The 15,874-nt window shown below is 43.5% G+C and overlaps 2 protein-coding genes across 6 annotated transcripts in view; one reads left to right on the plus strand and one right to left on the minus strand.

Annotated features, from left to right (window-relative positions):
• Positions 1 to 48, minus strand: part of CENPV (centromere protein V) — a 3,417-nt gene extending 3,369 nt beyond the window's left edge. Inside the window, 2 exon segments of the mRNA XM_010573710.1 lie at positions 1 to 6; positions 8 to 48. The exon segment at positions 1 to 6 is cut by the window's left edge and continues 192 nt beyond it. Coding sequence (XP_010572012.1) covers positions 1 to 6; positions 8 to 48 — 47 coding nt within the window.
• A 7,002-nt stretch (positions 49 to 7,050) lies between these two features.
• On the plus strand, positions 7,051 to 8,847 carry UBB (ubiquitin B). 5 transcript variants are annotated; one of them, XM_010573706.1, is made up of 2 exons: positions 7,051 to 7,173; positions 8,080 to 8,847. In XM_010573706.1, the coding sequence occupies exon 2, from the start codon at positions 8,086 to 8,088 to the stop codon at positions 8,545 to 8,547; it is 462 nt and encodes a 153-aa protein (XP_010572008.1). In that variant the 5' UTR covers positions 7,051 to 7,173; positions 8,080 to 8,085; the 3' UTR covers positions 8,548 to 8,847. The 5 variants fall into 5 exon arrangements, with proteins under 5 accessions (XP_010572008.1, XP_010572006.1, XP_010572007.1 ...); XM_010573704.1 differs by lacking the exon at positions 7,051 to 7,173 and adding an exon at positions 7,263 to 7,365; XM_010573705.1 differs by lacking the exon at positions 7,051 to 7,173 and adding an exon at positions 7,334 to 7,377.
• The last annotated feature ends 7,027 nt before the right edge of the window (positions 8,848 to 15,874 follow it).

A 15,874-nucleotide genomic window follows, 5' to 3' on the forward strand; every position in this document is an offset into this window, starting at 1 on the left:
GCTGCCCCGCCGGGACCGCCGCGCACTGCCCGCCGTGGCTCGCCCCATGCGCTACCGAGCGTTGTTGCGCCGCGCCCGCCAGGGGGCGCCGCAGTGTCGCGGCGCCGCGCAGCGGGAGCGGGGGGGGCCCGGCCCGGGTCTCTGTTAACAGCGAGGCCGGGGAGAAGGCTCCGCTGTTGGCATCGACCCCGTCTGCCAGCTGTAACGGGGGACGGCTGGGGGGTGCGGAGGGGAGGTGGGCCCCGTGAGCGAACAAAACTGGAACTCACGGAAATCTCGGCCCACGCTGTTAGCCGGTTTGCCCCAAAGGAAAGCAGGCTCACCTCGTCCTTGTAAAACCCCTCGTAATGCCAGTTATCCACAAGCATTAGCATGAGGTTTTTCCTTTAATTATAAACATATGATGCCTCACGTATTCAAGAATGTCAAGGTGCTTTGCAGACCTGAGGTGCTATTAAAAGCATATTGTTTCTCATCTCTGCTATGCACCCACCCTCATTGAGAAACAAGGCTGCTGTTTAAGAATACTGCAGCGTATTACGATGCAACTTTCAGAAGTGTATTTTGTCCTTCCTGAGGTTTGAAATCATTATGGCAGCCTTGCAGAGAAAGGGGTTCTAACACGATTCCCACTAGACAACTTCTCACAAATTCTGTCACCAAAGTCTTAAAAAGGAAAACGATAGAGATAGTACATAGCTTTAAAAAAAAAAAAAAATTAGGAAAATGTGAAAGCACCCCTCTAGTGGTAAATATCTTAGAAAAGGTTGTTCCTGAACATCTGAAAGACAATGCTGTTTCTCAAGTAAAACTATTCAATGCAGGGGACAAGTACGAAACTTGTAGGCATCCAACTCACATTTGGCTGGGGGTGGGGGGGGTGGCACAGAAATCAGTCCAAGCACGAATCTTTGTGCCCAGTGTTGCAGGACTGGAAATTTATTTTGTTTGAGTTATAATCAAGAATTTGTATTTTCAACAGGACTTAATGTCTTGCTCTTCTCAAGAAGGGGAACAGGGAAAGATGTAAACAAGTGAGCTGACAGTCTGTTGTGGGGTAGAAGCAGCACCAAAGGGTCATGTCTCAGCCAGGAATATAGCAAAGCAACTGGACAATGATGAAACAGCTATCAGCACTCTCTGGTCTGGAAAACAGCTTTAAAAACATGCGACTACAGTGTGTAGGCTGCCTCCTGAGGTGGCACATACCAGGACTCGCATAACAATCCTGTGGCTCAGCACCTCTCTTCTCTGATGATAGGAAAGGGCACTGAGTTACAATTTCCTGTTATTCCTCATGTGAACCTCTGTACTGGTTACTCATCCTAATGGAACCATTTTAATACACCGTACGTGACAAATTCTGGCCCATGCCAGCATGTTCATCTGTAGCTCCTGATCTGAGCCACTCCCAGACCTTTAGTCACACTAGATTTCATGTTACTCACCTTATATTTTGGGAGGAAAAGTCACTGAAGTGAAACTGGAGACCAGGAACTGAAACCGAGCCTATGCAGTTTGCAGCATGGATTAATTTGCCTTCAGTGTTGGGTACGGCCAGCAGCAGTTGCAGGTTTCAGCCTACATGGTCTGTCCTTTTCTAAAAACAGTTAACTGCACTAAACTGAAAGCCAGAACATATTTTAGGAGCTTGTTAGCGATCAGTTCACACAAATGACCTCCATTCTGCAAGACAGGAGACAATAGCACTTGTAGACTCTCAAAAAGCAGTTCCAGTGAGAAAACTGCAGTGGCTATCCAGTCCATGTAATATCTGCAGATCTATCACTCTCTGTGCCCCTCCACAATTAGTTCAGCGTATTTTAAATGTAGAAAGCATTTTGAGAAGTTAAAGTCTGTTGCCCTATGACATTTCAGGATAAAGAACTGGAAGACAAAAATGGAAGAACAAACTGCAGTTTTGTTTCAGAAGGCTATAGTAAAGCAATTCTTCCTCTTTCATTTGTTTTGTATTTTATTACAAAGGACTCTTAAAGCTCAAAACTGTGTCTCACATAAATAATCAATTCAAGAGCTTTATAGTGGATCTCTGGCTGATTATAAATTTCACTGCTATTCTGGTGCAAGCCCTAAATTTCAGTGGTTGCATACTGTATTGTCAGTGTACCTGGGCGGCAGGTGTTTTCCAGTGCCCAAAGAGTTAACAGCTTTCCTTTCACTGGTAGGTTACTTCCAAATCTGATGCAATGTTTGGCAAACTTTAGTAGTAGAAGCTAATAGCTTGATGAAGAATGCTTTTGCTCTTAAGCTTCTGAGACAAAATGGAGAAGGAAGAATTATTCACAAAGATGATGGGATGGACAAGAGGAAAAGTCCAGTAAATCACTGTTTGTTCTCTTTAGGTGTCTTGTGATATTCAAAGTTCAACAGCTGATGTGTTTTAATGTTAAAGTACAAAGATGTTTTTCTGTGCCATCTCAGCTCTGCTTGTATAACAGTGACTCAGCTCTGCAGACCTGGGTTGCAGCCTGCATTGAGATTCTGTCTGCAAGGGTATTTTCATCGCAAAAGCAGCACTGAAACTGTTTGTGGGTTAAAGAGAATCAGGAACTGTGGATGCTCTTCATCTAATAAGCAGTGTATAGCTAACACCATACTTAAAAGAACTGAGGTAGTTAAAACTACATAGTTTGTGCAGGAGAGAAAAATGTCTGGGCTTGGATTTTAGTCTTACTATTGTGGAGGGGGAAGCATTCTGGACATTCTCCTTGCCATCAAGAGATCCAAGCTGGATCTGAAAACAAAATACAAGAGGTATCACCTGTGGGCCAGTGGATGAAGGCTGTTCAGAATGGCCTTGACAGTGTTTGTTTTTGTTCACTGTTAAGAGGTTCTATTGAAACATATTAATAATGATTAACAGCGTTTTAGGACTTATTTCTTCTTTCTGTTTTTCAAGGTGCTTCTTTGCTATCCAGCTGGAAAACCTCACCCCAGAAGCCACATGCTAAATCAGCTCAGACACAGCAGAGAGAACGTGAACAAAGAGAGCTCCTTCACTGCAGTGCAGCTTGGAGCAGATCCAAAAGACTCACGCAGGAGGCAGACTGAAAAGATGCAGACAAGTAATTTTTAGAATAGACCTAGTTATTAATTGTTGCTTTCACTGGCATAACATGCAGACACAAACCTGTGATTTTAGGCTGATGGTGTCTTTATAAACGCCCTTTAGAAGTCTCCTTACATCAGAAGCCTAGTGAATTGCCACATGTTCCTCTGGGTCATTTAGACCTACAGAGAAAGACATGCCCAAGCTTGTTTATCGTGGCAGCACAGATCTTAAAGCTGTATCCCATGTGTCCTGCGAAGTCAAAATATGCTTTTTGACAAACAAAACAGGGAGACAGAGGAGTATTGCTCATTTTTCTCTTTTTACTACAAATCTAGATATCTATTTGTTTTTCTTAAGCTTTCAGCTCCTGAAGTTGGCAGCTTATTAAAAACTTTTTTTATTTAAGGTATTTTTAGCGTAAGGCTTAAAAAACAAAACCCAGATAGTTGTCTTTTTTTGGTAATCTCATAATATTACAGTCAATCTCACAGTACTTTGAATTGTGGCTATTTTTGTAACCCTTGAGCCTGGCAGTACAAGGACAAGCAGTAACATGCCACAGCTCTATTTGTCTTGTGGCTGGAACTTCAGCAAAGACTGGGCCTTATTGCAGTGTTACAGTTTTGGGGAGAAAATATTTATCTCCACAACTGTAAACAGGTAAATATAATTCTCTTGTGTCATACACAGTGAGAGAGACCTGAGGTATGTATGAGTAATATTATGAGATAGGAATATACATTGTTTTTTCCCTGTGGCAGGTAGCCCTATTTTTATCTGAACAAAGGAACAGTACTGAACTTGCTACACATACTCAGATTGCCTGACTGGCTGGCTGTCCCAGGTTAAACCCTTGTAACTAAAGATAAACAGATTGCTTCATTTGACATTGCTTATGTAGAAATGATATGCTGTTGCTAGGCCACTAGTGTACATAAAAAACAGACTCGGCTTGTGTTCTTGAATGTACAGATTCGTTGGAAACATTTCTTTGACCCCAGATTCAAAGTAGGTTGCCTTGTACTACTGCCCAATGACCTACTTTTGAAACCACTTGGAAAGAAGTAGTGTTCCCAACTGCAGGCCCCATGCCCTGGTAAAGGCTGGAACTACCTGTGCAGTCAGGCCAGTCACAAGACACAGATTTCTTTTTTCAGCTTTGCATTTATTTATATACAGTTTTCACAGTCAGCTGCTTGATGATTCTTATTCACCAAGAGCAACTAGAGGAAGAGTGGCATATAAGTTAAATACATATGCTTTGTACAACCACAACAGTTACCATACCATTTAAAAATAAACAGATCTCCTTTGTCTGTATCAAATTCAGGTAGTAAAATATTTTCTAAAGAAACTTCTGCGGTAAAGCTGAAATTCAGTAAAATGAAGTCACAAGGCCACCACCTCTGGCTTGGGAGATAGTTCTGTACACAATGTTTGAAAATGAGGCAGAATCTGGCCTGCAATACATAAACACTGCATTCTGGCTTTAAAAAGAAGTCCCTTTCAACTTGATAATCATTATCATTGAGGTAATATAAAGAATCTATCCAGATATGAAGTGTGTAACATTCAGGGCATGAGTTTACCACACGGAAAAAGCCAAGGGACAGGAAAAGAGGTACTTAAGCTCTCTGTATTCAGCCTACCCCCCCAAAACGAAAGAGGTAGGCTCTGTACAGGCATGTAGATGGCTATCGCAGATTAATAGTTAGGAGAATTGAATGAATCCAGTCAGTGGAGGCTAAAATGCTAATGGTGGCCTGTGTAGAGTGCCTTGCCTGCAGGCTATGTAGATTAGTTTAATTCTGCTAGGCCCTGGAGTTGTGTGCACAAAGCCTAGCTCTTTTGTTTCTCTCTTTTGACAGAGGGATAACTGAGGAAAATAATGAGGCTTTTTGCATGGAATTGATTAATTTAATCCATAACTGTTTTTAAAATAGAGTCTGCATTCCGTGTCAGCATGTTGCTGCCTGCAGTTGCTTTGGGTAATGTAATTTCCCTGAAGAATCAAATTTTCAGGAGCCATTGTTAACAAGGTATTTAAAGAACTACCCATGGTAGACCCATCTTATTGGGATTTTATGCTGATCTGTTGATTTGAATACTTACAACAGAAACTGAACAACAACAGTGAAAGCAGATTAGTCATAGGATTTAGCCATACTTCAAAAAAAACAAGGGAGGGCTCCTGTGTTTTCTGGTTTACCCAGAAAGGAAAAAAATGACAAATTTCTCCATCTAGAGGGACATTAAAAAACAAAGACATGCACACTAAAATCCTTAATACAAGTCTGATGTGCTCAAACACAGGCTAGTCTTTAGATTAGCCTGTGGTAATCTCCAGCTTAACAGATGTAGCCTTTCACATTTCTAAGTATTAGTTACTCGTGGCCTTCCTCCTAGGACTCCATGGTATTGTTGGCTGAGGGACACGGTTCCTGGAGCAGTGCCTGGGATATACAGCTTACACAGACCAGCCTTGGAGGAAACATTTAGTCACCCTGGCACCATGCAAACAAAACGAACCTATTGGAAACACCAAGCAAAACTGGCCACATAAAGAAAACAAATATGATATTGCCTACATCTGCCTTTTGTCCTAAATTCACGCAGCTAAATAATATTTCCAAGGTTGGTTATTGCCATGGAGCTGTCTCTGAACTTTCCAGTTACCATTTTGCTCTCTTCCTGTTCCTACACTGTGAATAATTATTGTTGGGACGATTTATTTCCTTTTTACTGTAAACCAGGAGGTGCTAGCAGACGCAAGCCCTGTTAGGGGAAAAGAACGCAAAAGGGTTTTGTTGTTGTGGTTTTTTGGTGGTTTTCTGTTTTTGTGTTTTGTTCTGTTTTTTAAAAAAGGGAAATAGAGTAGCTCCGTACTGAGTCTTGCCATTCACATATGTGGTCATGCTTTGTGAGTGGAGGCTCTGACAGCAAGTTTATCTGTCTTCACTGAAGGAGCTAGTAGCAGGTAGAAACACTGCCACATAAAAACCTTTTTGGATTTTGTGTGCTCCAGATATAATATGATATGAGTTCAGAGTCAGTCTGAAAGGTATAATGAAGCTTAATTAACACAAAGCACATTTCCACATCAGTTCATGGAAGGAAGTTGCTCCATAATCTCATCAAAGCTTTCTGTTCTGAAGGCAAGTAAACAGCCATTTGAATTTCAAATGTCAGCATTTCATCAAAGGGCTTGTTTTGCAACCTCACATTAAAGAATTGTCAGCTGGCTGAAATTGGCTCAAAGGGCTGCTCAGGAAATGGGCCGCATGACGAGGGGCACACTCACAAGTAGCAAGCGTGACACACCAGGAGTCACCAACCCTTGCCCAATACCTAAATAACATCTTTCTACCAGCTTTGCTAACTCACTTCTGCTCTTCCTGGCTTTTCCTCACAGCCACATATGACAGGACCAGCCCTACAGACTACTCCAGGCCCTGCCATAAATGCTTCATGCCACCCCCGGGAAGGGGGTCAGTCAGATGCACTGGTATTTCTGTGGGTCAACAAAAAAGCTGGCACTAAGGTAACCCCTCTTTCTCCAGGCCACTTCTCCCCCAGTCAGTGCCAGGCTCCTCTCTAAGCCTTGCCTGGGGCTGAGACAGGGGCTAAAACAAGCGCCCCAGTGCCAGGCCCATCCCTGGCGGGAGGGCTCCGGCCGCTTCCCCCTCAGCACCCCCCCTCCCGCTCTCGCCCCGCCGGCCAGTGCCGCAGCACTAACCCGCATGCGCACAACCCCCTCCCCGCCGAAATCTGCCTCCGCAAGGCGGCTCCCCCCTAGCAACAGCGCTGACCTCACCGCGCACCAATCAGCGCCAAGCAGCACCCGAATCTTCCAGAGCTTTCCTCACAGCCGCCCCCCCTCGCCCTTCTCCAGCTTCCCCCCGGATCAACCAATCAACACCCACTCTTCTTACTGCGGCACCAATCAATGTCCAACTTCCCGTTCTCGCTACTAGCCGCTTCACCGCGGCTCCGGATCCATCCGCACCCTCAGAAGTTTCTGGATTTTTAAGGGTCTGAGGTCCCACACTAAGACTACAGGACCCCTTTGCCCCCTGGAAGAGTGATCGGAGAGGAGAAAGGCGAGTATTTTTCATAACAGTGGTTTTTTACTTGGGACTAGTTTGGGAGGCGGATGGACACCTCAGCTTACGGGGGCGGTGCTTGGCTGGCAGGAACCGCATAAATACTGGTGGGACTGCGTCACGCAGTAGAGTACAGCTGCGGCGGGAGAGAGCGTTTGTTTTTGGTGTGCAACGTTCAGGGCCGGAGACGTGAGTTGACTGGTGGGAGAGTTTGGGGGATTGGAAAGGGAAAAACGGGGTGATTTTTCTGGGTGGGGAGATACAAGGTGGGGGTGGATGGTTGTCGGGCAGTATTTTTTTTGTTGGGGGGGGGAATTGTGCGGAGTCTCGTTTTACTCTGAACCATGTCGCTGAGAACGGGGGGTGGGGTGGTGTGAGATGGAAAAAAAAAACCAAAAAAACCCAAAGCCTAAAGTAAAACTGTTACCTTAGGAGAAGGAGGTAGCGTTAGGGTGAAAATGGCGGAGGCTGTGTTTGTCTTGCCCGGAAGCAGGTTGCTGAGTCACTGCCCGGGGGGGAGTAGCACGGTGTGCTGTTGTCGCAGTTCGCTACCGGGAGATCCCGCAGCAGCTGTGGGGGAGGCTGCAGTGGTGCGTCCCACTGCCGCATTGCTGCAGTGGGGATTGGGGGGGCAGGGGAGGGTCTAGGAGCCGGCTGGTGAGAAGCAATGTAAGGAATCTGTTACAGGAACGCAGCATACCGAGCGTCCGAAAGAGGTTTAGTTAGTCAAGAGCAAAGAGTTGGGGAATGGTTGTAGTAAATTTTAATTAAAAAAACATTAAGTAAAAAATCTTAACTCGTATTTATATAGTGTGAAATTGCAGCAGTAGTCCATTTATTTCAAAGTTGTTAAAGACTGTACTTACTGAGTAGCTAAAGCTGAAACTTTGGTATGTTTTGCAGTTCAAAATGCAGATTTTTGTGAAGACCCTGACTGGCAAGACCATCACCCTTGAGGTTGAGCCCAGTGACACCATTGAGAATGTGAAGGCCAAGATCCAGGACAAGGAAGGCATTCCCCCCGATCAGCAGAGGCTGATCTTTGCTGGCAAGCAGCTGGAAGACGGACGCACCTTGTCTGACTACAACATCCAGAAGGAATCCACCCTCCATCTTGTGCTGCGCCTGAGGGGAGGCATGCAGATCTTTGTGAAGACCCTGACTGGCAAGACCATCACCCTTGAGGTTGAGCCCAGTGACACCATTGAGAATGTGAAGGCCAAGATCCAGGACAAGGAAGGCATTCCCCCCGATCAGCAGAGGCTGATCTTTGCTGGCAAGCAGCTGGAAGACGGACGCACCCTGTCTGACTACAACATCCAGAAGGAATCCACTCTCCATCTTGTGCTGCGCCTGAGGGGTGGCTGTTAAGTTATTGTGCATCTTGCTTGACAAGATTGCCAATGGCACTTGTGTTTGCACTGTAGTTTAATGTCTTAAGTTAAATGCAAGGTTAATGCAAGCTTAAGTAACTGCTGAACAACTGTCTGTTGAAATGCTAATAAAGTTTTCTGTTGCACATTACAACTTGTGGTCTGTCTTGGTTCAAGCAAGTAAAACTGGTGTATTTAAGTGATGTGCTTACTTTGGCTTTCTTCCATGGCAGTTTAAGCCTCTTTGCATGTATAATGAGCACCTTGTGGATGAAACATACCTGGATTAAAGTCTTAAATTAAGCACTAATACCATGTTACTACTTCCTGGAGTTTAAGATGGCTCTATTTCTAGGAGGGATAATATGTTCTGTTAAAGACCCCAGAAAGCGACCAACCAAATAAAGGGAAAGGAGGTATGACTGTCAATACAGTGGGGTGGGCTTTGCAGCAGTGTGTGGACTTGTAGTGTGTTTAAATTAACTACTAGTTGTGAAATGAGCGTAAACAGTTCCATTGCTTGATGCTGTGAAGTGATGGGAGCCTCAGTATTTGGGGGGGGGGGGGGGCTATGTAAGCAAACATGAGTAGTTCTGTATTTTTCCAAGTGGAAAAAAACTACTGTCTATTCCAGTGACAGCCTGTTCAAAGTGAATTTTACAAAAGTGGGTGTGGGGTGTTTCTCTAGTTGGCTGAACTACATGGAACACATGATCTGGGGAAGGAGTAATTGGCAGTGGGAGTTGTTGCTGGTGCAGGGGTGGGCAGGTGGGAAGGCTGCCTTAATACATTTGCCCTAGTGAGAACTGCCTTAAATACTGAATGGCAATACATGACTGAGCAGTATAACAACTTCCTGGTTTCATTTAAGTGAAGTTTTTTTTGCATAATTATTTAATGTTGAAAGCTAGGGAGATCCCACTAAAGTCTGGTTGTGTCTTTTAATAGGGTGGGTTAAGGGGATTGCACACACAGGTGGGCTTAGAATGGTTTAGTTCAACTGTGTAGTGGTGGGTCTTAAAAGGTGTATGTAATCATCCATGTGCCCTTTCACAGAAGCTTGACCAGGTAGTAAGGGTTGTGGCTGTCAGTGTCTTGAATTTTGACAGCAGCTTCACTTGAAATGGGAGTCTTGGCATCAGTGTTTCTGTGCTGGTGCAGTTCACTTTTTACTGATAACCCTGTATTATGCACCATCTTGGTTGACTTTCATTTTTGTCCATCATAGTGTTGCTGTGAAAGTTTGTTCCTCTTGAATTTGAGCTTTCAATTTAACATTATTGTTAACGTGAGTGTCTGTGGTGAGTAATGCACTTGTACTATGAGTGCATTCTTAGCATGGATACAATCATGGCCAGCAAGTTACACTACTGTTTTCATAGAAAACTGCACATTGTAAATAAGTTCAGTGTGGTTTTGATGGTGATAACCATGATAGGTTGGTTATTTTTTTCAGCAGCAGGGCTTGCTTCCCTGTCCACGTGTCTGTGCTAGCAGAAATGTAATGTTCTGTAAACAATTGCTGTTTCTACAGTAAGAGATACTTAGATTACTTGAGTTTTCCTGCAATTGCTTCTTTTGCCTTTCCTTGATTTTACACTTTTTGCAGTTTAGCCACTTAGCCAGGTCTTGCTTTTTCCACTTAAGCCCCCTAGGCAGGTTGCCCAGAGAAGTTGTGGAGACTCCTTCCTTGGAGATGCTCAGAACCCCTCTGGACATGGTTCTGGGCAACCAGCTCCAGGTGGCCCTGGTCGAGTAGGGGGACCGAACAAGATGACCTCCAGAGGTCCCTTCCAACCCCAACCATTCCCTGATTCTGTCACTTCTGTCTTAACAACAGCCCCACTCTCTGTTCAGTACTGTATAAACTCCCTGAGCAATTTATAGTCCAGAGAGATAGGGCACTGAATAAATTTATGTTACTTATCTTTTTCTGGTGCTGATTCACACCATGATAAAACTAGCTGCTCTGTCTTCTCTGGCTCATAATTAAAGAGATGTCCTTTCTCAAGTTCTGATAAGCTGTGCTGTGTGGTAACAGTTACAGATGCTAACTGATCGGACAGTGCAGGCTGGAGGTACAGGTTGGTTTAGATACAAGTCTAAATGGCAGGTAGCCTTTTCTCCAGAGTCAAGTCACTGAAGGAGAAGCATTGCAGAAGTGTTGCTCAAAATATGTTGTGGTGCCAAGACTCACTAGGCAATGTTAGGTGCAGCTGGCTTTGTGTAGAGCTATCTTTGGGGTTTGGTCTGCTCTGCAAGAACAGGGACCCTGGAAGGTGATGTGTAGCTCTCCGAGTGGGTCTGCACCAGCTTCCCAGTGCACGCTCACTCCAGCTTTACTCCGCCTGAGCCAAACCTATGTTGAACCATGGCCTCTGCTGGTCCTTCTGGTGTTCCTGTTTGTGGATGGTCCCTAAGCGGAGCTGTGCGTGGAGTGTGCTTCGGTCTGGTGTTGCACCTGAGGTAATAAGTGGTGGGAAGAGGGGAGAATGTTCAGGCATTTTGTGATTGTGGGGAATGGCTCCAGCCTGGTTTAGGGAGCCTTGGCTGATCATGTGAAATTGAATGTATCTGTGTGTTGTTTTCCCCAGCCCTGTAGGAAGATTTCCTCAGGTGAGGCTTGTGCTGAAAGTTAATTAGCTCTGCATTTGTCTTAGTAGAAATGCCAGAGAACAGCACATCCTTAAAGCCAAAGTACAAGGGGTGAAATCTGCAGCACTTACCTGGGTGATATGCGGAGCTGGATTCTGGGATGGCTTGTGGTGAGGATGCGGGGGCACTTGTGCTGGACTTGAGCTTCTCTTGTAGGAGCTGTGTTATCGAGGCTTCTGATCCCCCAGCTAATGGAGGGGTAGCAGTCGCTAGCTGGGGGAGATGACTGCAAGGGATTTTTTCATTAACAATAAACTCTTTGCAATTTATCTTACGTGATGTGAATTAGGGAAATGTATATAAATTACTAGGAAATGTAAATATGAATTTGCATAACATGCATTGGTTACACTGAAGAAGTTCTGAACAAAAGACAAAAGTAAGATGTATCAGGCAATATGAGTGAGAATATCTTAACATACACCATTTGGGTTTTTTACAATGTGGTGGTACCTCAATTCAATCTGTTTAGACCCAACTATTCGTAACTGAAATAAGAATTTAATAGGCTTCAGCCAGTATCTGTGTGCTATTAAAATAGAATAATTCTAATGCTCACATATTGACAACAGATACTGGTAACGTCTTTTAATCCTGCTGAAAGCTGAGCTTTGTGACTGGCCTTTGGGTTTGGGGTTTTTTTATAGCTTCAGTTAATTTCTAGTCTGTTCTCTCTTAAAAAAAAAATTCCAAGATTTCAGGGGGTTTGTCTTCTGTGCTTTTAAAAAAACACTTCTGTTTTAAGAAGACAAATGAGATAACCCTGTTATAGTGGGTTTTGGATATGCTTAGTGTTTTGCTCTGTTACAAACTGCCCCAAAACCTAATCATACAGGGAAGGTGAGAGTTAAGGCAGATAAACATCGGGAATACCTCACTATTTTTGCAGTCTTGTCTGCAGTTCCAAAGGCATTGTGTAGTAGCTGCTTCAAAGATCCTTGGCTGCACAATTTTATATTTATGGAACATTGCCACATCATAAAAAACAGCCTTATTTGGAACTTGAATTTTTAAATTAGATAAGTTTGTGTTAACTATTTTGATACAAAGAGTAAGTGAATGGCTGTAATTCTCACAAGTATGTGCTTGCAACTTTTTTGCTATTTTTGAAGAATTCCCTATCGAGGCTGTTTTCATAAGCAGTAGGAATTCAGGTTTACTTCGTGGCCACTGGATGTCACTGTTTCTCCACAAAAGTGTTTTGTTACATTACCGTTGGGTTTCGTGTTTTGCTGCTGTTTGATTGTCAGTGGAGCATTCCTTCAGGCTGTAATCCTAAAGAAAGGGATACATCAAGTAGAAAGATACTTCCATTTAAGGAATAAAAGTGGATGGTTCCTTCAAAGGCCTGAGAAATATATAGATAAGAGCCTTTAAATATTATGATGTGAGACTAGTAGTTACAGAAACACTGTCATGTAAATTAATTGAGTCCCCGGGGCTATCAGACAAGTTCTGACAAAGAATTACATTTAAGAATATTTTTATTTTAGATTGAGCACTGGCTGGTGTCTCGAGAGGTATAGGATTCCATCTGTGTAACTGTAATAAATGAGGCTGCTAAAATTCATTCCTTCAGTGTGCGTTTTACATAACAGTTACATGAAAACAAAAATCTGGCCTTGCAAAAATACTTGGTATATTCCCAAGTGTGAAAGTACACCTTTAAAAGAAACAGTTTTTTCTAACCATGTAGCTTTCATGAGGTTTGAATGAAGTGCTGGCCTACTTGTTTTGGAGAGAGTTTTAATGGTCCACCCTTGCATGCTGTTATTACAGGCTTCCCTCCTCCTGTGAAGATGATTTTGAGCTGCTACTCCTTATAGTGGCTACAGATCAATGCTGTAATTAAATTACAGACACATGTAAGTGACTTTGATTTTCGATTTACAGCATACAGAAAATATGACATTAATCATAAGGCTATTATGTTTTTCGGTATTGAACAGATAATACATATTTTAGGAAATGTGCTTGTTTCCATCTTTTCAGAACACAATCTTCCTCATGCTTCCTTTTACATTCTATTTAAGCAGGTTCTGGTCATTGCTTTTCCTGCCATGAACTACTGTATTTCTTAATATATAATCTATAATTATATAATAATTATGAATATATTCAATCATAATTATGAATATAGTTGATAATATTATTAAATGAAAATTATTTATTTAAAATTTCACTTAGTAGTTAAGAGTGAAGAGAGAAGAGTTTGTCTTCTCTTTTCCTGGATTTAAGGTTTCCACAGAATGTGTGTCTCCTGTCAGGAGAAACTTTGCGCCATCAAACACATTTTCACAAGTAAAATAAGTACTGAGCAATTGCAAGTTTTCTTCTTGTTACCCCAAATAAAAGCCTCAAAAGGCAAGAGGATGACATGTTGCTTTTGAAAATTCGGGTTGGCAGATAGGTGACATTAAATTGCTTCTTTTATTCTCCCTGCATGCTGCTTTGGATGGCTTCCTCCTGAGTCCTAACAGCTATCAGGATTTTAAATTTTGGTGGCAAGATGCTTGTTAAGCATCACAACCAGGTCAGCTAGCTAGTGCACAGCAGTGACGTAATCCCATTACTGACCTCGGAACGCTGTCACCAGCAAGTGCACATTTGGGCAGCTCTTGTATTATTTTTCTGCCTTGCTTTTCCCTTCTCTGAAATGGAAGTGCAAGTGTTTACCCTAGTGTACTCTCTGAGAAAGCATGTGCGCATGTGTATGTGTGCACATACCAGTGTTTCTGTGTTCCCCCGGCAGCTCCATGTTTCTGTTTGCTGTGGTGACCTCTCAGCTGGCAGCGGTTCCTTTCCCAGCAAGCTGCACATTCTCCTTCCTCTGGGTAAGCTATTAAAACCAGATGTGCAGGAAGGACTCTGTTATGATGCACTTTTCTGGGCTGATTTCATTCCTTGGCTGGAATGGTGGCCTGACTCCCATGAAAGCTGGGGGAAAAGCCCAAGAAGATTTAAACTTGTAAGTCTGAGCTAAACTCCTGGGCCTGAATCTATGTCTGTTGATATCACAGTAAATTAAGTGTAACATGATTAAAGCAAACTGAAGTAAATCAGTGCAAGGCTGGAGTGAGGGATAAGAGAGAGGAGATTTGGTCTTTCATTTATCTGCATATGTTTGTTCTTTATAGGCTATTCTGTGGGTCCTAATAAATCATTAAGCCTGGAAAGAATAAGTAGCTTTGCGTTGTTCATGGACCAGCTTAATTTTGAAACACAGGAATCTGAGAAACAAGCTTGTGATCTCATGCAAAACCATGAAAGAGGAAAAGGCACCCTGCCATTTAATGGGTGTATTCATAGGAAGGTCATCTCACACCCTGCATCTGACTCAAAGGAGAAGCCATCTGGGAATGTTTCTGTGGGTGACAACCATGTTCCAAGAAGCCTCACATCATCCTGCAGTCCTATTGGATGAGGATTGCTTTAGGCTCTCTTTTGGCTTGTAGTAGGTTTGGAAGAAGGAAAGCCACAGCCAGAGTTCAGTGTGTCATGATGTGACACCCCTTCTCAATGTTTTTGGACCAATGATTAACTTTAGTTTGCACTTTTGAGATTTCTTGTGGAATGTGCCCCTGCTATCAAGCTGTTGATTAGAAGAGCTATTTACCATTTTGTTAGTTAATAAGATTCTCTAGATGAGCTCTAGATCACATAAATGGCTTTGTAAACCATCAGTCCTCTACGGAGTACAGATGAGAATCACTCTACAGCAACATTGTGCTGGGGGAAGGCTGCTCAGACTGTGGGTGCTGAATGTCATCCTGCACGATGCTGCGGGAAATAATGATCACGCTGCCTCCTCAGGCCTCAGTTCTGTTAGGAGTGGGAGAGCAAAAACTAAGACACTTGGTGTGGGCTGATTTCCTCTGTTTCCTAGGGCTCCTGTTTTGTGAGTGGTAAGTGAAGCAGTATTAGTGTGCGTGCATGGTCTCAGTGACAGTCAGTTGTAAGGGTGGCCAGTCTGTGCTCCCAGAAGTAGCCTCTCCAAGACTTGCGCTCCTTTGGAGAACCAACCCATTAAGAAGTGGACACTAGTGGCAAATTAAGTAACCAGTGGCCTAAGTGTTTTGGAACTGGGGCTGCTTTGTGCAGTCTCCTGTGCTTGCAATGAGCAGCTGACACTGTACTTTGTAGGGTAACATTCTGGCTAGTTTATTATCTCGCACAGTTTGCACTGCCTCGTAACTGGGGTGTGTGAACTTGTGTGAGGAGAACGGTTTTCCCACAGAAACAGTTGACCTCAGATGGTTTGAGGCATGCTTGCTTGTCCTGGGGCTAACCGAGGGAGCCTTGTGACAAACCTCACAACTAAACCACAGGCTCTAGCACTGTCAGGGTCAAATCAGCCACCTCCCTTGAGGTCTGAGTGGGCTGTTGTTGAAAGCCACAAGACGTTGCCTCTATATGTGCAGGCAGGGGTTAAGCATTATGAATTTGCAATAGCCAGCCAGCTTTCCCATATAAGAGCACTGCATTCATTGGCTCTCTCTTTTACTGAGAAATCTAGCTAGTCATTTCCTGTGCAAGCCCTTCTTCACTTTGCAAACTGCTATACAGTTGAGTAAATAACAATGATCCGTGGTTATTCCTTCTCACGGGCAACTTGGATTCTCTCATGGACCATCACTAACTAGGAGTTCAACATTGTGCCATTAATAGAC

The sequence above is a fragment of the Haliaeetus leucocephalus genome, unplaced genomic scaffold (genome assembly GCF_000737465.1).
Source record: "Haliaeetus leucocephalus isolate CR32 unplaced genomic scaffold, Haliaeetus_leucocephalus-4.0 Scaffold395, whole genome shotgun sequence".
NCBI lineage: Eukaryota > Metazoa > Chordata > Aves > Accipitriformes > Accipitridae > Haliaeetus > Haliaeetus leucocephalus.

Coding starts and splice junctions, on each gene's coding strand:
- UBB (XM_010573706.1), top strand. CDS start 8,086: ATGCAGATTTTTGTGAAGACCCTGACTGGCAAGACCATCACCCTTGAG.